Raw genomic sequence first — 23,474 nt, 5'->3', positions numbered from 1 at the left:
AATTGCCTTTAATAAGTTCAATCTTAGAGAAAATGACAAAAGAACTTAGCTCTGAAAGTATGTATTAGACACTGACTTCAACATATCTCAGTGCACAGCTCTCTACACAAAGCCATTGTCAATGAATAGGAATTCCATAGCTACTCTGAAAGACCACTGTTTTATACTCATGCCACCTTCTACTTTATTTTTTTCATTGAACCAAAAGTATTTTTGTAGCCCATCTCCAAAAGGGGAAGATTTTACAAATCCAAAGGTTCTGACAACAATTCCTCCTTAGAAGAGAGAGCAAAGTATTTTACAAAATATAAAAGTAAAAGGGCTGAAAGCCAAGGGACTTAACAGACTAGTCGTTTATGAGCAGCAAAGTCTATTACTTACTTCTGTGCTTTGTAAGCCAAGATCCACCAGATGTAATTAAATTTTTGTTTATAATGGTCTCGTTACTGCTAACTTCACATTGCTATGCTGCCTCCCGATTAGTACAAAATGGCCGTCCACATTTATTACTAGATAATGCATATCGATGTTGCCCTTATGTATATAAAATATCATAACTGAAGTTACAAAATATATTCATAATACACAAAAAAGACATGACATGAAGTGGTTGAGTCAGAGTTCATACATGAGAAAAGTGTCTAGAGTCAAATGATTTCTTCAGGTTTACATAGTAAAAGATACTACAAATTTAGTGTAAAAGGACATAAAGATGCCACACAGACCACAACATTTTTACTGCTAGTGATACCCACAATCAGTGCAAATCTAACCAGGAAGAAGGTCTGAAGTCCACCGAGCTCTAGAGGAATTTATCACCGTTGTTTTTATCGTCAATCCTTTCCCCTTCTCACTTAGGCATAAACCCCTGTCTGCTTTACACCTCCCTTTAAATGCTCAATACAAACAACCACAGGAGAATCTCTTCTCCCCTTGAAAAACTGCAAATAAAGATGTCAGCTACTGAGTATATTTGTGGCATCTCCAGCAGCTGCTGTTAAATACCAGCTGGTCTAGCTGATTAAAATTACCTCCGAGTTGGTATTATAAAGATGCCTGGGCAGCGTTGCTGTATTAATGGATTATTGAGTGAGCGATGAAAACCTTGGCCAGCTGATGCATTTTATTACAGATAGGCTTTATGATGTGTAATCACTGTAATTTTTACAACTGGAGGAAATATGAAAAAAGGAGTAAACAAAAATCCCCATAGAAACTGTTCTAACTAGATTATTCCTACCAGTCTGTTTCCTAGAAGGAATCAAGGTACTTATAACTGGGCATAAATATGCAGGTATGGACTTACACACACAATTTATGCATCTATCTATGGGGGATATACAGACAAGCAAAGAATGCTCACAGACAAATGCAGTGTGCATATAATTTATGTGAATAGATGTCTGTTGTCTGCCAAACCACCCAATTGGCTACAATGGGATCATATGACCTAAGATACTTTTCAACGATTTTCCAGCTGGGCAATGGCTGGAAATCCAAATCTAGCCAACAGGACTGTGGTGTGCAGTGTAGGAGACAGGATCATTAACTCTCTTTACCACTTCCCCTGTTGTGTTTCTTACAAGCCAGTGTGGGTTTTGTTTTTGTGTCACCCAAATCCTCCAACTTTCACCATATCTCAGCTATATTTGTGAAGAAGACAGCGAGCAGCGCAGACTCTACGTTACCACTTTCCACAGCCTTTCAAATCTATTCTTCTGTTTATGCCACTCTCAAGGCCACGGGGTTCTCCCCGTTGTTTTTTTAAGAATGAACAGTGACTCTCAGGAGGCTGTGGCCAATTAAAATAGCTCAAGTAGAAAATCAACTTCATTGAAATATGATACTGGGTGAATAAGAGTCTTCTAGGAAAGGACAGCTTACCTCAGGGTGGATTACCTCTTCACAAGCTTTCCTTAAATAATAATAATGTAATATCTACCAGTAAGTAATACTCAGTTTATTGTTTTTGTTTTCCTATAAAATAGTGAAGATCAATTTTCATCACAGCTAGATTAATATATAAGACACATGACTACAAAGTTCTGCTGCTTTTTTTAAAAATGAAGACACTGAAATTTTTACAAGAATAACTCATTCAGAACCCACTGTACATATAATGATTACCTCCTATACATTAGTGTGCTGTGTTTTCAGGGTGAATCTTATTCTAATAAGGGACTAACACTTATAATTAAAGGTAAATGTGATCAATGAACATTGTGAAGAATAAGATTATATATTATGTATATGTGTACATAGATGTATATATATTCTTTGATTATTTGATTATACAGGTACGAAACAGGTTTTAATGTATCCTCTATGTTAGTAATGATAACTCCAGAAAAGGAATTCTAAAGGTATTTTGAGGAATGCCAGTTGATTAAAATAAATGTTATTTTAAAATATTAAAGTCAATTGTTTTAGAAGGTCCATGATTACTTTAAAATATTTTTTAAATTAAATTTATTTATTTATTGTGTGTGTTGGTGGTTTTCCTATAAGCATGTCTGTATGACGATGCCAAATGCCCTGGAACTGGAGTTACTGACAGATGTGAGGTGCCATGTGGGTGCTGGAAATTGAACCAGGGTCTTTTAGGAAGAACAGTCAGTACTCTTAACCTCTGAGCCATCTCTCCAGCCCCTACTTTAAAATATTAAAGTGACTTGTTTTAGAAGGTTCATGATTATTTTCAGTATTCATTTATTGCAGTATTTACTATTATTTTCAATATTTATTTATAATTACTTAAAATTGTTACTAAGAACAATCTAGTAATATATATTATTTTCACAGGATTTAAGTTGAAAATTAAAAGAAAATGTATTTATAATCTCCAATTTCTTGGCATAAAGAAAAACCATACACAAAGTCTCTGACAGCTCTCAAATGATCTGTACTGCCTGAGCCTTCTAGAGAAGTGCAGCTGTTGTGAGTGATAATATTCCTCTTAATAATCAAATAAAAAGCATAAAACTGAAGAAACTAAGAAAAACTGAAATAACAAATCACTTATCTTATTTAACATGAGATCTTATAAATCTAAAAACATCTAAAAGAAGAGACAAACTTCTGACTAACCAGAACACAGAAGCAGAAGCCAGGTACCTATGAGTCAAAAGCAGGCTGGGATTGGTCAGGTGGCTGTGGGGACCCTGGATCTGAAGTGTTCATTTAGCCAGGATGTACAGGCCTAGTTTCCCATTGTTTCAGCATTTAATTTAAGAAACTAGATTATGGGCAGCCAAGGACCTATGGTTATCGATTTGCTGCAGGCGAATAAGTTACACTGTCTTTCTTCAGAGACCTTGAAGTCATTTTGCAAAGGGAGGCAGGAGGGGTTACTGCTGCATGATGTGTGACCACACACAGTTTAGCTGACTAAAACGCATGGCTAGAACACACTGAAGTACTTTCCCCACATTTCATTTTACCTCCCTGCCTTCCTTATCTTCATTCCTTCTGTTCATATGTCTCAACACTGACAGAATGCACTGGTAAGGGGTAAGAAAGGAGCATGCTGGGAATTCAAGCACGAGACCTGCACAAGATCAAGCCAGACAAAATGTCAGCATGGATGAGGGAGGGCTCATGAAGTTTTACCATTAGGTGAGGAGATATTGGTAATTGACGGCTTCTAGGAGAATGAAACTTTGCTTCAAGGATGTAGCATCAGAGAGGCTCTATCCATGAGCATACAGGCAATACCATCGGTAAGTAGACTCAGTAAGTTTTAATAAAACAAAACAAAACATTGACGTGTGAGGGAAACATGTGAGAAGTAATACAGAAGGAATTAATACAGAAGGAGGTAATTCAAAGGGGATGGATTTAGTTAAAATATATTACATGCATGTATAAATTCTCAAATAATAAAAAATTACAAAAGAACGAAACGACTTAGAATTTTCACACAAAATGCCTACTGGGGTGATCTCAATGTCTTAGAAGAGTTAAAAAACAAAATAAAACAAAAAAAACAAAAACAAAAAGAAGATTAAAAAGCAAACAACAAACAAAAAGAACTTCTCTGGAAACCTCAACGCATGGGGAGATTTTGAAGCACTGATTTAGAGTTCCCATAAGAAGTTTTACACATATTAAGCATAGTAGCTAGAAATAAGAAACTAAGAGTAAAAATTTCTGTCTGATGAGAGACATATCAAGAATATACAATGTGCTCAGAGACCTTGGTAACACAGGTTTGATTAATCACTAAGTACACTTAACAATGGAGCATGATATCATATAGATTCTCACATGGCAAAAGGAAAAAGTGGCCATCAGCAGCAGATACTCAATTTGTCTCTGGATGATCACGTTAAAAAAAAAAGTAGGAGGATGCAGAGATACATGGATTAAAGAAGCCAGAGATGAAAGATGGAACTAAATATGAGAAATTAATTAATTTAATTCTAGGATTTTTCCTTCATCAATTTCCTATCAAATCCTAAAATCTATCCTCCAAACCTTATGAACTATGGCTTCTCTTTGAGGGTAAGAGTTACCACCCTTCTAATCTAAATACATTCTGCTAAGCTTACAGTCTCAAAGGCAACATCAGAGATATTATTTATTAAACGATAAAACTTTAAAAAATGACATCCTTTTATCTTGTATAAGTTTCTAGACTTATCTAATCACTTGGTACTATATAACAAATTAGGAAGCATATCTCTGGAATAAATAGGTAAATTCTCCACCTCCCAGCAGTTAATTACCTGTAGTTCTTCATCTAGGAGTGGAACCCATGAGATTACCTCTACTAACACTGGCATGTCAACCGGTATTGCCAGAGTTCAGGCTTTGTTTAAACAGCCCTCTTGTTGAGATTTCATGGTAGAGAGTCCGTGACACATACAATTGTTATGGGACCCCAGGCTCTGGGACCCAGACAGTCCCCGGGAACCCCCAGCCAACTCTGCCCCAGTTGCTGGCCAGGGAAAACTCCCCTTGGCCAGGCTCCCCAACCAAAACCCCTGCAATCTAATCAGCTAGCTTGGATTGGGCCACATGCAACTCCCTGAGATTCAGAATCTGCCAGATCCAATTAGACCAAGAGCTAAGATTGAACCCAAAGGGGCTGCCTGAGACACAGACACAACAAGCACAGAATGGACCAATAGCCCCTCACTCATACACAGGCACCTCTTATACCTATTAGAGGAAGAGATGGGCAGACGTCAATGCAAAAATACATACAATAACATAAAGAGCAATATGGCGTCACCAGAACCTAGCCCTCCTCCAACAGTAAGACCTGAATATCACAATGTAGAAGAAGCAGAAGAAAGTGACCTTAAAAATAGCTTCCTAAAGATGCTGGAGGCCTTTAAAGAATAAATGAAAAATTCCATTAAAGAAATTGAGGAAAAGACAAACAAAAATTGGAAGAAATCAATCAAGAAATTGAAAAAGATACAAATAAAAAACTGGAAGAAATCAATACATCCCTTAAAGAAAGCCAAGAAAACCACGAAAAAGCAATTAAACATGTGAAGGAAACAGTTCAAGATCTGAAAACTGAAATAGAAACAATGAAGAAGACACAAACAGAGGGAATGCTGGAAATAGAAAATCGGAGTAAACGAACAGGAAACACAAATGAAAGCATAACCAACAGAATACAAGAGATGGAAGAGAGAATCTCTGGTGTAGAGGATACAATAGAGGAAATAGATTCATCAGTCAAAGAAAACACCAAAGCCAAAAAAGTCATAACACAAAATGTCCAGGAAATCTGGGACACCATGAAAAGGCCAAACCTATGAATAATAGGGATAAAAGAAGGAGAAGAATACCAACTCAAAGACACAGAAAATATATTCAACAAAATCATAGAAGAAAACTTTCCCAACTTAAAGAAGGAAATACCTATAAAGATACAAGAAGCTTATAGAACACCAAATAGACTAGACCCCCCCCCCCAAAAAAAGTACCCTCGCCAATAATAATTAAACGAAAAGGAGTTTAAACAACCAAAACCACTTATTTTTTATACTTAAAATTTCCTTGAGGCATTAATGTGCATTTACCTTTGAATGTACCAATTCTTTGCATCAAGAAAAGGAAAACAGAATTTAAATCCTGACCTTTTAAATGAAAGTTCAGTATTTACAGTGACACACATATTATTTCCCTTTTAAATGGCAGTTCCTTCATATCAGCCTGTGCTACCAATGACCATAACACAAAAGTTTGGCATTTCTAATAGGAATAATGGAGCTGTTTCACTGATGCCAAAGCTAAATCACACAAATAAAAACCAGCGCCATAAGCACAAGAGAGCAGACTTCCTCAACAGAACTCAGTATTTCCTGAGAAGAAAAGGCTGAAATTGTTATCAGTGAAAGACTCTACGTCACAAGAAAACATAAATCAAATACTCACTGGATCTTTTATGTAAGTTTAAAAACCTAATCCCTATTCTGGCCTCAAACTTGACTCATTTGAGATCCTTCAAAACTAATAATTACTGAGAAACTTCTATGTACATCTTAATGATGTTCTTATTTTTCAAAATCCCGCCTAATTGAGAGTTAGGCTTCCTGAAAGTATCTTCCAAGAAATTGCTTAGCAGTAGATGAAGACAAAAGGAGCATTTTTTAGATGTGATGAACAATTATGTTATCTATAGCACACACACACACACACACACACACACACACACACACACACACACACACTCACTATGGAATGACTGAGTCCCTATTCTTCTGCTAGCATGCTATGTGGTTACAGAAAATTAATACAGCATGTTCATTGAGAAGGACATTTTTCTCTAAGGCATTCAGAGAACACAGACAGTCTAGAGGACTCTGAGTAACAGCCTGGATTCATGAGTGTTTACCTGTGCAATCCCATGCTTCCTTAGACTGTATAGTTGAATAACAGACTCTGCCATGTTCAAAGACATTTTTCTAAAGAAACCCTGCAAACCAGGTAACCAACATGACTGGGTTTGATCTATAACCTCACTGTTGAAAAGGTATAGAGTTAGTCTGAAAGGAAGAACTTCCTTGGCTATAACAAAGGAGTAGCAGCTACTTCAGATGAGATACCCTATGTGAAAATAAATGGGTTGAGACTGGTACATAAATAACATGGAGCTAGACAAGTCCTTTCTTTTAGGGATCCAAGGTATTCAGAAACTATCAGAAAATCATAATTAGGAATAGCTAAAGTAAAAATTTAAAACTTACAATCCATATATTTGTGGTGCAATTTCTAGTCTGTTCAGGTGCATGTAGAGCTCAATATCGTGTTTCTTCAGTAGATGATCCTGGATCTGATTGACTTTAGTAACAATGGCAACTGTTGGTCCTAAATCCTGGGGTCTAGCAAAGGGGATGGGGGTCATCAGAGTTTCTTTTCCCTGAAAATAAGAAAAATAGAACATGCATTATTTCAATTTGATATTAAGAAACATGGACATTGGTTTTTAACTGATCCAAAGAACCAACACTACTGTATCATAACAAAGGCATGACACCCAAACACAGACAGGGGGCGCTTGTGCTCATAAGGCCATAGCCAGGGTATGTCTTCTAAGTATCTTTCACTTGAATAGTTTCTCTTGTGACATTAACTTTTCCAGGAGAATTTGGCTAGAGGCAGTGAAGCTGTCAAGCTGCCCTTGGCCAGCTAATCTGTTTAGCCACAGCATATAAGTGTAACCCTTGGATGTAAGTGCACTTCTTGTGGCAATTAAAACTGAAACTCCAAATGAAAACTATACAAAAGGGGAAAAACTAAAGAGATCATTTTAGAAATGTTCTCTTCTCTGTCTTTTTGTCAGTTGAAGTAGGTAAGAAAAGATGAGTAACTGTAACTGTTTAACGTCCTTTAAACATTCTTTTCCCACCACTTCCAGTCTTCATGGACTCCACAAGCCTGACCCACCTGGACCTTGAGTCCTTTGTTTCTATGTCTCTGAAACTGGCATTTGTAGCATCCCTCACTAGGGATTCTTAGTTTACCACTGGGTTTGAATCTAATGTTCAAAGAATACTGTGTATGCTTCTTCTCCCAAAGTTCCTTTTTCATATAGAAAAGTCTCAATTTTATCCTCTGCTCAAATGCTTTTCCTGAGTGATTTCAACCTTACACGGAGCTTTAATAAATATAAGTAAAATGAAAACAACTAAAATAATGTAAGAGTAAAGATATGGATATTAAATCTGTGAGTTTAAAATAATATACTAGCAAAAGAAAGGCAATCTATCTGACACAGATATTTATCAATGTGGTTCAATAGCAATGCATTAAAAAAAACTCACTAAGATTGCAATAAAAAGTTTATAATAGCCAAGTATGGTACGCATCTTTAATCCCAATACTCAGGGGGCAGAAGCAGGCAGATCTCTATGAGTTACTAACTAGCCAGGGCTAAATATTGAATCCCTGTCTCAAAAAGACAAAACAGACTTAAAAAGTTTATAATAATTCATAATTAAGTGGCAATACTGCATGAGTAATATGCATATATAAAGGAAAGGTTCCATTTACTTATATGAATCTTCATGTTGTGTTTATTTATCTACCAATATTATTAGAATGTTATAGATATTTAGATTCACTATTATACCCTAAGTATTTTCATATTATATTACAAAATGATTAGATATATTACAGTGAAATAACTACTAATTCTAATGTATGCTTTTACTTACTGTATCTGTTAATTCAAATGTATCTGTTAACTCAAGTGTGCTGAAGAGATCTGTACTATAAGAGTTACCTTTTGACCATCATGCTCAAAAGTAGAAAACCAAGGTTCAGCAGTTTCCATAAGCTGTGAGAACATTGCACTAAAAATTAGAAAAATAAAATAATTCCATATTTAATCTTCACTAAAGTACTGATGGTATAAAAAAAGAAGAAGAAAAAAGAAAAAGCAATAGTTGTAGTACTTACTAGGCATCATGCTCCAGATACTCAGGATTCAATAGAGTTTTCATTTCCTCACTTAAAAAAAAAAAGACAATTCAAACAATCAACATGAGCAAATTTTAATGACTCCAGTAGATGTATCTTCTGCCTTAGTCTGCATGCATAAGTTAACTTACACACAATGTGCAACTAAAAAGGTAGCCTTCCAAAGGTCAACTCCAATAACAAACACAATTCTGTTTTTTATAAAGATCAGAAAGAAGTTATTTGCTTGTCTGTGTCCCAATGAAGTAACAATCTAATTATTCCAGATAATGTATGGAAAGAGTGACACTATATATTCCTTGACTAACTTTGATCTAGAATAATTTTTACTCTATATCTTTTTTTTTCAAAACAAAAACTATAGTTACTAATTGAGCATGCAATACCAAAAAGTGTTTTACTGCCTTCTTTTTTATTATCTTACCATCAATTAGTCACTAACGGCACCTTTACCAAATCTACTCAATGCTGTTGTACTTTGTAATGAACTAAAATAGCAAAGTCTTCTCATTCTGAAGTTCCTTCCAATCACTTATTTGTTCTTATGAATGTATGTCACAGGCAACAGTGACAGAAATAAAACTGGCATGAAAACATGATCTCAAAACTAGTTTCATTCTTAGAGTGTAGAGTAACTCAAGGCAGTTAAGAGATAAGTTACTTGTGTCAAGATTTTACGAAAACAATGAAATTAGAAAACTAGACATTATGCAACCACTAATTCATATTTTAGTAGACAAAGGTTAATATAATTTGGGCCTGTGTCCAGCAAAACAGACAGCTTACCTCTGATTAGGAAGTATACAAACATGTGTCAAGATACCAGCAGGTATTTTTCTCCTGCATACAATTCATTTCGATTAGAATACTCTTGACAATACCTCGCAATCTTAGCTCACCAGTCATAAAATGCTTCTTAGTTGCTTCACTGGTGTTTTAAGATAGATAACTAAACTTTAACAGTTACCAAAGTTAAGGCCATTTATAAAAGTCATTTATAAGAAAGAATAACTGAATGTGTCTCAAAATATGAAAAGCCACTCTATTTCACAGACCAGTGTCCTTGGTAGCACTACTCTTTTATGAATGAAGCTGAGTCAGAGCTTGTAGGGAGAAAGTTCTCATTCAACTAACAGTGAAAACTTAGAGCACAGCATATCTGAGTATTATCGATTATCAGCATTTTAAAAATTTAACAAACATTTCCTTTTTGGTCCATTACATTTATGTCTTCATTTGACAAAGTCCTAACATTTCAAAGACACTTATGATTCAAACTTGCTATAATCTAAACTAGCATTAGAATTTAACATGGATCAGTCTCATGAAATACAATCAATTGTTCACAGAATACAAACTGAAGTAGCTTCAATTTGAAGATATTTGAGATTTTTAACATAACAAAAGACACAGTGAGGGCGGAAAATCCACACAACCTCATGTAACAACTTACCTGGGCTGTGCAGACTCGCTGGCATGTAGAAAAGCTTGGTGGTCACAGTGAAGGATAAAGATGATAGGTGCTAGTAGCTCATGCATACCCTGAAACACAGGGTCAGAAGAAAGATAACAAGCCTTCACTAATAGACTATCAGCTGAGTCAAATGCTTTTGTTCTTTCGCTCCAGTGCTTGAGACTGACCCAAGGTTTCATGTGTGTCAAACAATATTTTCAGCATGTAAATACTCATTCAAACAATCTCTGCCACAAAGATGTCCATGTTATAGAGAAAAGCATCAAAGTAGAATGCTACAAAGTGAGTTCTATCACTTTTAGAATTTGATTGTAATTCCACCAGAGCATGTATTCTTCTTTAAAATATAGGAAGCATTTATCTTTTAAATGACATGACAAACAATAAATTGGCATGGTAGACAACCTTGCACCTGTCAGTTGCTTCAAGATCCGTACTCATAAATATGAATTTCACTTATGCAAATTATAATCATGAGCTACAGTGTAAAGATCTGCACTAAGGGCAATGAAGAACTGTAGACCTAAGAAATTACACCCAATGTTTTCATTATATAATGGCTCCAAATTAGGATGCCTGTAGATTTAGGAAGAGCTGAAGTCAGCTAGCTAGAAATGTTGGATAATAAGAGAAACAATCTTTAGCAAGCATGACAGAAAATAAAGTTTTCAATATAATTTTAAACATGTTTAATCAGAAATCTCACATTTTTCTGTGTACTTCAATAACAAAGTTAAAATATTTTCGCTTATACTGGAGGTCAACAGTGGACTACACAAATAGGTACAAACCTCCCAAAATGTTAGCTGTTACTTTCACTTTAAAAAGTTAGTCTTATCCACTATTTATCCATTTTGAGGGAAAATAAGAAGGCTGTTAGATTAGGTACTAGCTTTATTAATACAGATTCTGATCTTTTAAATATAAAATGCCACACTTTATCACATCAAAACAGATTATATTCTTCCTAGCCACTTAAAAGTAAGAAATTACCACTTCCCTTTTACTTAACAGATAAGGATAAGCTTTTACTTTAAAAATTGAGAGAAAATAAAAACTTTACAGGAAGAAAAATGACACATGAAAGTGGAGATCCTTTTGCTGGGAGAAAGGGAGGAGGCTTTTTGGGCTGTGAAGACAGACTATGCTTGTCTCAGAAAACCAGTCACTGTCATACAGATACCATCAGAGTATAAGACGTCACTGTAGCAGACTCCACTCTTCAGCTGCCAATACTCTTGCATACAAATGATTTAATAACATAGTTGCAGAGCGGCTCATTCCTTATTTGTGATGTGGAACAAACTATCATACATACCTAAATTATCTTAAATAGCTCTTAGAACAGCATGGGAAACAGTGAACAATCAGGTAAACTGTGGTTTAAAAGGGGTGGAAATGATTTAAATAGAATTAATGCTCATTAATAAAGTTCTCAAAAAACTTTAATAACAGAGTCACCATCTATTTAACTATGTAATGTAGAAAATTTCAGAGAAGCAAAGCAAAATGAGAATGAAGTCAGGCACACAGACTGGCCTGATACCAAAATAAACACTAAACTTTAAAATTACAATGGATACCTGCATGAGATCAGTTATACCAAATTCTAATAGTTTTTTTCAAAATAATTCTTTAAAGTAGACTAGAACTCCTGGGTAATGATATCTGTTAAAGCCCTTGATTTAACTCATCCAGAAAGAATCTCCACTGCCGAATACAGAAATCATCATTTCACATCTTCATCCACATTTATAATTTTTAAAGATCTTAATTCTCAAAATCACATTGTTGCTAGAGTGCTTTTTTAACTGCTAGTAAGACTGAACTCAAAATTTCTGCTGGTCATTTTTATTTAATGAGTAACCTACTCTGTCTTAGTGAAGGGTGTGTATGTGTGCTGTCCTTCCATGTATATACAGGTATGGTGTTAAATATTTATCTTCATATGTGTGGGTTACACATGTGTTAACTGTAATCAATTAAACACGATTAACACCTGTTTAATCATGCACATATGTTCCTATGTGGAGGTCTACGGTTCACATCAATAATCTACCATAATTGTTCTTCCATCTTATTCATTGAGGCAAGATCTCTCAAATAAATACAGGGCTTGAAGATGTGGCTAGTCATGTCAGCCAGGTTGTAGTGGGGCCCCCTAGCTCTGTATTGCAAGGCTGGAATTATAGACAAACCTCCACATCCATTCATCATTGACATGGCTTCTGAGATCCAAACTTAGGACTTCTTGAGCACCAAACATGGTAACAACTGAGCCATCTCAACAGTGTCTGACCTACTGAAGTATGTAACACTTCTTTACCAATTAAAGATATTAAACCTATTTAATTTGTTATTAAAATATTTCCTATGTTTATCATTTTTCTTTCAGATTTTGATAAACCACATCACATTGAAGTTCCTATCATGATAAACCATCTTTCATGTATTTTTGTTTGTTTGTTTCATGCCCAACAAGACCTCTTTGACATAAAGATTAAGGAAGGAAATTAAGGAAATAACTGAAAATTTTCTTCACTCATTTGAAAGTAGGCTCATTTTTTTTTTTTTTTTTCAGAGCTGGGGACTGAGCCCAGGACCTTGTACTTGCTAGGCAAGCACTCTACCACTGAGCTAAATCCCTAATCCCATAGGCTCATTTTTATCAGGAAAGAGTATTATGATTTATTTCTAAATAATTAAACTACTTTATTTGATAAATACTCCATTTTCAATTATATCATAAGGTGAATACCTAACTTTCCCTAAGAGTTCTGAAATGCCATCTTTTATTACAAATTGAATGTTTACCCCATATTTTTTCACTGGTATGCTAGGTGGGTTTTGTCTACTTGATATAAATTTATACATATCTGGGAAGAGAAACTCTTAAGTGAGAAAAAGTCTCTAAAATATTGGCATATTCTATTGCCATTGCCTTAGTTGCCTCCCAGAACTTGAAGGTTAAGTCCTTATTGCTTAAAACATCACATATGCTGGACACAGGACTCGGAGGAACTGAGGGGAAATGACCCGGAAGCTCTCTCTCAAAGACTAGTTGTCAGAGTATTGGGAGGGGACAAGCTATAAAGACAAAAAAAGCAATCAATAGTTCTACTACAACGATGGCCACGCTGGCAAGATGCTCACAAAAGCCCGTCCAATATATAGTGCCAATTATATCTCGGGGAGGAGCAATGCTCATTTCACTGGACTTCAGCCTCTCTCAATAGGAGGGAATTCATGCTTCACATTATAAACCTAGACAGCTAGCTGTGGTTGGAGGGGTCACAGACCCTAGTTCTGCCCTTTTCCTAAACTAATATAATTCTGTTTCATTCAAATACATATCCTTATAACCAAAGGTAAGTGTAATTCTGATCCATCATCAAAGAAGCTTCATTTTACATTTCTGAGACTAGTTCAGAGAATCACACCTAGTAAAAACTCAGAGACTAAGTGTCAGGGACATACAAATCCATTTCGTATATTTACAGTGCAACCACCAACATGGGCTTGGGTAAAACCTAGGAAAAATGTTAGGAAGATTGTTAGAGCCAGAAGACAGGATGCCTGCCATTGAGGGTCTTCTAGAGCTATCAAGAAAAATGCACCCATGAAATATCAACAGTGTGGTTGCCTAAAAAAGCAAGGCATAATCACAATATCACTTGTAATACTAATGTGGAGAGGGGAAACTTCATAAGCCCCCAACCAAGAGATGATTAATTGCTATAGGCAATAAATTGCTGCTAAGAAAAAGAAAATCAGTTTTCCGCAGGATTAAGTTACTTTATAGTTTATCCAATCCCAAATAGTCAACCATAAACATACATACATAGGAACATTATTAAACAAATGCCATATGCTGTATATATGCATTCATATGTGTACATATGTAACAGTAACAAATGAGAACAGATACTAAATTTGAAGGGGAGCAGAGAGGATTTTTGAAGGAAGAGAGGGAGAGGTGCAAATGATGTGAATAAAGTACTCATGTATGAAATTCTCAAAATATAAAAATACTAAATTTAAAAAAGTAATTATTTTTATCTCTGTGCATTTGTCTTCTTTAAGTATTGTTGACTGTTTAGCTTCTGTGGGACTCCTTTCTCTAAATGTTCCAATCATTCAAATATCATTTGTTAATTGCTTATCACATGACAAATGCCACATGAGCTAGGGACACAACAATTAAAGTAGGCTGGTTCCTAACCTCAACGGGCCTTTGTTCATTAGCAGGAGACACACATTAATAAAATGAGTATTAAAATGGTTAAGTTACAAACTAATCTGTGTATACACAAAGATGCGGGCATCAGTATGTGTATATATTCAGCCCTCTACATCCAAGTTCTGCACCTGTGGCCTGAACAACCACAACCGGAGGGTTGAAAATGGTACCAAAACAGGGGGCTGAGGATGGGTGGGTCAGTCAGTGAAGTTCTTGCTGCACAAACCTGAGGACCTGAGTTCGATATTCAATCCCATGTAAAAAAGCTATGTGTGGTGGCATGCATATATAAGACCAGCCCAGGGGACACTGAGACAGGAGGATACCAGAGTAAACTATAAAGTAGCTTAATCCTGCAGAAAACTGATTTTCTTTCTCTTAGCAGTACAGTCAGCTAGCTCCAGACTCAAAGTTCCTGTCTTGAAAAATATATTAGAAAACAACTGAGGTAGACACCTAAGTAGGCTTCTACCCTACACACATACACATGCACACATGGGAAATACACACTCACAGCACAAAATAATGAAAAGGAATTGCATCTATACACGTATACACACACAAAAAAAGTATGAAATAATTCAAAGAGACTGCATCCACACTAAACTTAGTTTCCTTCTTTTCAGTTTTTTCTAAATAATACCATTTAGAAATTCTTTACATAAAACCGATATTAGTTATTATAAATAATACAGAGATTTCATTAAGTATATGGTAAAATTTATTGTAGGCAATAAAAATTTAGAGTCATTTATACAGTATGAAGATAGTATTTTTTTGAAAAAAAATCTTACTATTTTATGTGTATAAGTGTTTTGGCTGTATGTATGTCTGTGCATCAAATGTGTGCCTGGTACCCATGGAGGCATGAAAAGAGCTGGAGTTATGGATAGCTGTGAGTTGTTATGGTAACTGTGGGAACGGAACCCAGGTCCTCTGGGAGAGCAGCCAGTGCTCTTAGCTGCTAAGCCATCCCTCCATCCCCTAAGAGAATCTTTTAGAAGTTTAGTTTTTAGTTCTAAAAAAATCTACAGCATTTCTGAAATACCTGAGACAAATATTAGTTTTTTTGTTTTGTTTTGAAAGATTTATTCTAAGCTGGGTGGTGGTGGTGGTGGTGGTGGTGGTGGTGGTGGTGGTGCACACCTTTAATCCCAACACTTGTGAGGCAGAGGTAGGCAGAGTTCAAGGCCAGCCTGGTCTACAGAGTGAGTCCTCTACAGAGGACAGTCAGGGTTGTTACACAGAGAAATTCTGTCTTGGAAAAAAAAAGTTTATTTTAATTTATATGTATGAGTTGAGTAGTCATTCATCCTTACATGTATGTCTGTTCACCAACCATGTGCAGTGCCCACAGAAGCCAGAAAAGAGCACCAGATCTTATGGAACTGTAATCATAAACAGTTGTTAGCATCCATGTGGATGCTAGGAAGTGACCCAGATCTTCTCTAAGAGCAACACATGCTCTTAACTACTGAGACATCTCACCAGCCCAGAAAAATTTTAGTCTTGCCCTTTAGTCTTGCCCTCAATTTTAGACTAGTAAGATGTGATTAATAATTACAAGTGGATAAAGGACAGAGCAGAATGATAGAGTGCTCAAAACACAAGGACCTGGCTTTAACAGGAAAAAGAAAATTACAACACAATTCAGATAAACAAATGCAGATGGAAATGGCAAGCATATACACAACTTTAAAAGAGAAATGTCCATCAAGTACAGTCATGACTGGACTTGAAAACAGTCACAACTGTATTCTTAGTATGTGTACTATAATGTCGTCGTGTCGTGTCGTCCCGTCCCCCCCCCCCCCCACCACCACACACACACACTCTGCCTCCTTGGAGCCGCTGTCCCTGCATGCTCTTTTGTAGTCTCTATAATCCACACCAACGCCTGTGAACACAAAGGTAACAAAGTTCCCTTCCACAGCCTGTAGGCTCACAAAATTGAACCTGTTCTTTTATCTGCCTGTGCTCATTTAGCCCACCAAGCAGTCTTTATTAAAGCTGCGACATCAGGCAGTCAAAGTTCATTAATACCATTTATATAATCTCTGCAATTTCAATTAACTCAGCAAGACATTCTACTACATGATAACAGTCTCATTAATTCAATAAAATCCCATAACTATTAACAATATGGTCGATGTTAAACGGGGTGTCACCTAGTACAAAATAATAGCTTTAACAGCTTGTGATGAAACTGAAGGCTTTTTCCACTTAAATTTGATACGGCTAAATATTCAATCCTTCTACAGCAAGGTATTATTTCTCTGTAAGAAAAAATCTATAGGAATTTAATATGTAGAAGGGGTAATCAAGTCTTTTAAAGTGAAACCAAGGTATAAGATGTCAATACTTTTATATTCAGTAATTGATAGGCTTGTTTTAACTTATCTAGAAATACAATCTTCCATACTCCTATCTAGTCTCTCATATAAATATACTTACTGGTCTACATACATCAAATGATGGAGTGTGATGCTACATTGTTTTCTCTGTGCAGAACTCATTTCTATTATTAAAGACTTCCTGATTTAGTTCTGTACTTTTCTAGAGAGAACTGAAGAGACTGAAGGCACCAGAAGATGGAAAGACCCACCCCACGTTCATGGATTGATGGGATTTACATTGTAGAAATAACCATCCTAACAAAAGTATTAATCGATCCAATGTAGTCGTTATTAAAATATCCATAAAATCATAAAATTCATAGAAGCATTAAAAAAACCAAAGCAATCCTGAGCAAAAGCAATCTGAGAAAACTGACCGTGTCAGCTGTCAGGCCATACTCGGACAGCACGACATAGCACAGAACAGATGTGCAGGTCAAGGGAAGGAAGCAGAAGACCCAAACTCGAGTCTGTCCTGGGGCCTCTTCAGCCCAATGCTCATCTTTGAGGAATTACATGGGAAAGTCCTATGGCCAAATTTAATAAGGTATACATCCAGACTGTTACTGAGATCATACATTTATATTTCAATTTCCCCACTGAAAAACACGCTATTATTTTTCTATTCAAAAACATTTACAGTTTTCCTTATACAGCTTTTATAACTGTATTATCAAATGTATCTTCAGACATTTAAATGAGATGCATATTTTCAATTTAAATTCTAAATGGCTACTGATGGGATGTAACTAATATGAACATTATGTGACAGAGCTGGGTGTGGCTCAATTCCAGAGTAAAAGCCTAGCTTGTGAGAAGCTCTAGGCTCAACTGCCTGCACTGAACAACAAAAAGGCATGTAACAAACACAGTTCAGTTCTTAATACAACTGTAATCTGGCTTTGCCTTCTTAAAAACCTTGCAAAGTTTAGTTCTGGTTCAATATTGCCTTCTCTATAATCATTTTCTGTTTAATTAAGCCACAATTTGTTAGTCATCAACTAGCTGTAACTTTTGATTGTTTTGAATTTAGTTTGAATTCTTATACATACTTAGAAAAATAAAATACTCAAGTATTTTATTTATTTATACACACACATATATATCTAGTGCAATATAATGAACTTAAATATGAATTATGTGTTTATATATTAAATGATTTATATTACAAAAAATTAAAATGATCTAGTAATCTTTGGTAATAAAATGTGTCAAAAGTCAGGGGTACAAAGAATCTAGTTAGATTCCTTAAAACTTTAAAAAAATTGCAGAACCTTTCTTTCAAATTCTACTATGGGTACACTTCAGAGGGATGGAACACTTGATTACTTTTCACATGATGTCACATATTAACAACTGTTGCATTTAGAAACTATATTTACACACAACTCCAAAAAGTTTTATTACTAAAGTAGTTGCAAAGATGAGGTTTACATATGAACTCCAAAGAGTACAGGGAGAACTGGACACCGCACAGAAGGCAACACATGCTCATGACAAGGAGTGTGTGCTTCTCTGTGCATAATCTTTGCTCTCTCCGACTGGTAAGCATGCTTGCATTACTTTAGTATTCGGCTGCACTTTGGACAAAACAAAGGCTACACTATTGTCCTGTCATTTGTCTGAGTCAATGAGCGCCACATGTAAGATACTTAGTTCATTACCTGTTTATAAAGCAACTGTTCATTTTCTCTAGCATAACAGAACAGAACATCTGTAAGAATTTTTCTCACATTTTCTTGTTGGAAAAACTGCATTTCAGGAAATCTGAAAAAAGAAAAAAAATGAACAGATAGTGAATCTAACTAGTAGTTCCAGTATTATCCCCAGATTCTCATCTCTAAAATGTTCCAAGGTCTGCAGAACATTTCCCCTCAGTTCTGACAACTATGATAGGCTTAAAAAGAGGTGATAAAGGAAAAGAAAAAACATTAAATTCCACAGGCATATGACATCCTTCAACAGCTAAACATTTCATTATTTTTCCATATTCTTAAATAATTTCATGTAGGAATTATAGTGATTTTACAAATAAATGACACAGTCAACCTATTTGGAGGTGAGAAGTTGCTTTGTTTTTAGTCTGTTTGTGAAGAGTTGTCTGTTTCTTTTAGAGAAATAGTCTGGTCTCAATAAATAGCCTAGTCTAGTATGGAAATAGTGATCCTCCTGCCCCAATTTCCTGGGTACTATAATTACAGGTATATGCCACCACATCCAGTCATACCATTTGTTTTTTTTTTTTAAATATAATATGTATAAGTAATAACTTTCAAAAATAATCATTGTCACTATTTTTCTTGGTATCAGGGTTTCAACCGTACATTACAGTACCATCAGTTTTATCTGATTAAAATGTAGAATTAAATGGAACATAAGTGAGTAAGCCTTGATTAAATTTTTCTGCATCAAACACTCACAAGGTGCTTTGACATACTGTGAAATATAAAAAGGAGGATGATCTGCTTGAAAAGAGTTCAAGAAGTTATCAGAGATGTGACAATGAACAGCAGAAAGAAACCAATGAGCAAACACAGCAATAAACAGACAATGTAAGGGTTAGAGGCATGTCATCTAGGAGTGTCAACTGGGTTCAGTCAACCATTGTGGGGAAGAAGAACATGGAACACTGGCATGAAAGGTAACTAGGTCAGAAAGAAGGATAAGAAGGCAAACAGGACAGTCAGTATATCAAACAGATACGTGGAAAAGGAAGGAGAAAAGGAAGTTACATGAAATAGTGACAGAAGGGAGCACAGATTTGGTACAGAAGAAAAGGTGGGGCAAGTTAGGAAAAAAGGTGTAACTGAATTTATACCTCAGTAACACAATTCAGTGAATCTACATTTTTTTTATTAGAGGAGTGATAAAAACTATAGGCAGGACCTGATAGAAGAGAAAGTAGAAAGTAGCCTTAAATGCATTGGCACAGGAGACAACTTCCTAAATATAACACCAGTAGCATAGACATTGAGATCGGCAATTACTAAATGGGACCTCCTGATACTAAAAAGCTTCTGTAAGGCAAAGGACACGATCAAAAAGACAAAACGACAGCCTACAGAATGGGAAAAGATCTTCACCAACCCCAGATCTGACAGAGAGCTCATCTCCAAAATATATAGAGAATTCAAGAAACTAGACACCAAAATACCAAATAATCCAATTAAAAAATGGGGTACAGGCCGGGCGGTGGTGGCGCACGCCTTTAATCCCAGCACTCGGGAGGCAGAGCCGGGCGGATCTCTGTGAGTTCGAGGCCAGCCTGGGCTACCAAGTGAGTTCCAGGAAAGGCGCAAAGCTACACAGAGAAACCCTGTCTCGAAAAACCAAAAAAAAAAAAAAAAAAAAAAAAAAAAATGGGGTACAGATCTAAACAAAGAATTCCCAACAGAAGGATCTCAAATGGACAAAAGACAGTTAAGGAAATGCTCAACATCCTTAGTCATCAGGGAAATGCAAATCAAAATGACTCTGAGATACCATCTTATACCTGTCATAATGGCTAAGATCAAAAACACTGATGACAGCTTATGTTGGAGAGGATGTGGAGCAAGGTGGGAGTGCAAACTTGTACAGCCACTTTGGAAATCAGTATGGCTGTTTCTTAGAAAATTGGGAATCAATCTTCCTCAAGACCCAGCTATACCAATCTTGGACATATACCCATAGGATGCTCAATCATACCACAAGGATACATATTCAACTATGTTCATAGCAGCATTATTCATAATAGCCAGAACTTGGAAACAACCTAGATGCCCCTCAACTGAAGAACGGCTAAAGAAAATGTGGTATATATACACAATGGAGTACTACTCAGTGGTAAAAAAACAATGACATCATGAAATTTGCAGGCAAATGGATGGAACTAGAAAAAAAATCATCCTGAGTGAGGCAACCCAGACCCAGAAAGACAAACATGGTATGTACTCACTCATAAGTGGATGATAGATATAAAGCAAAGGATAACCAGGCTACAATCCACAGCCCCACAGAAGCTAGGTAAAGAGCAAGACCCTAAGAGGAACACATGGATTGCCCTGGGAAGGGGATATAATTGAGATATGGATAAATTGGGGGTGGGAGCGGGGTAGAAAGGAGGGGATGGTAACATGAGGGATTGGGATGGTTGAAGGAAGAAGGATGGAGAGAGAGAGAGCAATGAAAGAGACATCTTGATAGAGGGGGCAATTATGGGGTTAGGGAAAAAACTGGTGCCAGGGAAACTCCCAGGAATCCACAAGGATGACCCCAGCTAAGACTCCTAGCAATAGTGGAGAGGATGCCTGAACTGACCTTCTTCCCCTATGATCAGATTGGTGACTACCCTAATTGTCATCATAGACCCTGCATCCAGTAACTGATGGAAACAGATGCAGAGATCCACAGCCAAGCACTCAGCCTAGCTCCAGGAGTCCAGTTGAAGAGAGGGAGGAGGGCTCATATGAGCAAGGGGGGTGGGGAGTGATCAAGATCATGTTGGGGTAACCTAGAGATAGCTGACCTGAACTACGGGGAGCTCACAGACTCTGGACCAATAGTTAGGGAGCCTGCATGGGACTAACCTAGGGCCTCTGCATGTGACAGTTGTCTAGCATGGTCTGTTTCTGGGGCCCCTAGTAGTGGAACAAGGACCTGTCCCTGGTGCATGATCTGGTTGTTGAAACCTATTTCCTATGGTGGGATGCCTCAGTTAGCCTTGACGCATAGGGGAGAAGCTTGGTCCTGCTTCAACTTGATATGTCATGCGATGTTGACTCCCATTCGAGGCCTTACCCTTTCTGAGGAGTGGATAGGGGGAATAGAAAAGGGGAGAGGGAATGGGAGGAGAGGAGGGAGGGGAATCTATGGTTAGTATGTAAAACAAGTAAAAAAATAAATAAATAAAAGACTATAGGCAGGAATAAGCCTGAAGAAGAGTGTGTCAGGAAGTAGATGGTGTATTATGAGAAGAAATAAAAACTCACAAATCCAAGTAGAAAATCCTGTGTTTAAATTCATGTTGCTAATTTTTAGCTGGGGCAAGGATGGCTTAGAGCTGCACCTACCAAGTAGGAGACAGAGGTGGTACTGATCTTCTGATAGAAGAAGAGCATAGAACAATGCCTGCAATGGAGTTAGAAGGCATTACTACTATCTAGAACATGGAGGGAGGGGGCATTATTACTACCTAGAATATGGAGTCAGAGGGCATTACTACTACCTAGAACATGAAGGGAGAGGACATTATTACTACCTAGAACATGAAGGGAGAGGGCATTACTACTACCTAGAGTATGGAGTCAGAGGGCATTACTACTACCTAGAACATGGAGGGAGAGGACATTACTACTACATAGAACATGGAGGGAGAGGGCATTACTACTACCTAGAGTATGGAGTCAGAGGGCATTATTACTACCTAGAGCATGGAGGCAGAGAGAATCACTGCAAATGGCAAGTACTCTTCAGTAGAGTCTTTTAAAGACTAGTTACATCTGAGTACTCCATATTACTAAAGCTTACTGCTTTCTTTCTGAGGCCTTGGCTATTCTGTGCTTCATACCCGTCCAGTGTTGGCTAACTGTGGGTGTCAGGAATTCCTGTAGCCAGGCAATGCTTGCAGTTGAGCTATGCTAGACATCAATGAGGAGTAGTTTTTTCAGATCCTATTTCTTATATAATTGAGGGAATTTCTTCTAAGTTTATACAACTTCTCTTAAATTTTCCTTTGATGTACAGGTATGCCTAGATTCAGGTTTCCGGGTTCTTCCTTAGCAGCAACAGGAACCTCTTCGTGGGCCGTGAAACAACCTAAGAATCTGAGCAAGGTGAACTCATATATCTGTGCATGAACCTTAAGGTGACAACCCTCCAGATACCCTAACTCCCCATCTGACCTGCAGGCAGCAATCAGGATAAAGAAGAAGTATACAATTAACGAAGTAAACTGCTATTCTTAGAGAAACAGCCATTAAGGGAAGAATAGAACAATATATTTTAGTGAGGAAATTTCTGTGTCTGTCTCTCATGATGTGACTTAAGCTTATTTCAGTTGTTAAAGTACATGCAGGAAAAAAAAATTTGAATCAGCTGGCTCAATAATTTTGTGTACTCCCATTTTTGTCTATTATTTAGAAATGTTCTATGCACACTGACAAAAATAAGAACTGTTTGGGTGTTGCAATACAATGATCATGGAAAAACAATGAAAAACTGTTATACTCACTTTGCCTCATATGTCTATGAATTATGTATATAGTTGCCACCTAAATATGAAAAATTGAATTACATTGTACACAATTCATGGTTTCATTTAAAGGCATACTAATCACTTGGAAGATTAAAAGTGAGAGAGCCATGAGAATTAAAATTCAGATAGATAACTGAAATTGTTCATCTTTAGTAAGTATCAATCAACTGAACAAGTGTTAGGCAG

General features: G+C 36.5%; 1 protein-coding gene across 32 annotated transcripts in view; it reads right to left on the bottom strand.

Annotated features, from left to right (window-relative positions):
• Tbc1d5 (TBC1 domain family member 5) overlaps window positions 1-23,474 on the bottom strand; it is a 453,313-nt gene that overhangs the window by 163,318 nt on the left and 266,521 nt on the right. For 17 of the 32 annotated variants that reach the window (XM_076557551.1, XM_076557549.1, XM_076557550.1 and 14 more), the window contains 6 exons: window positions 18,718-18,820; window positions 10,397-10,485; window positions 9,730-9,783; window positions 8,923-8,973; window positions 8,747-8,816; window positions 7,209-7,381 (listed from right to left, as the gene is read on the bottom strand). In XM_076557551.1, the coding sequence (XP_076413666.1) occupies window positions 7,209-7,381; window positions 8,747-8,816; window positions 8,923-8,973; window positions 9,730-9,783; window positions 10,397-10,485; window positions 18,718-18,820 (540 nt within the window). The remainder of the gene's footprint in view (window positions 1-7,208; window positions 7,382-8,746; window positions 8,817-8,922; window positions 8,974-9,729; window positions 9,784-10,396; window positions 10,486-18,717; window positions 18,821-23,474) is intronic. The other 15 variants (XM_076557560.1, XM_076557565.1, XM_076557572.1 and 12 more) reach the window with 1 other exon arrangement.

The sequence above is a fragment of the Peromyscus maniculatus genome, chromosome 21, assembly GCF_049852395.1.
Source record: "Peromyscus maniculatus bairdii isolate BWxNUB_F1_BW_parent chromosome 21, HU_Pman_BW_mat_3.1, whole genome shotgun sequence".
Classification (NCBI taxonomy): domain Eukaryota; kingdom Metazoa; phylum Chordata; class Mammalia; order Rodentia; family Cricetidae; genus Peromyscus; species Peromyscus maniculatus.
Note: the sequence above shows the minus strand (reverse complement) of the source record. Positions and strands in the feature narration are given on the sequence as shown.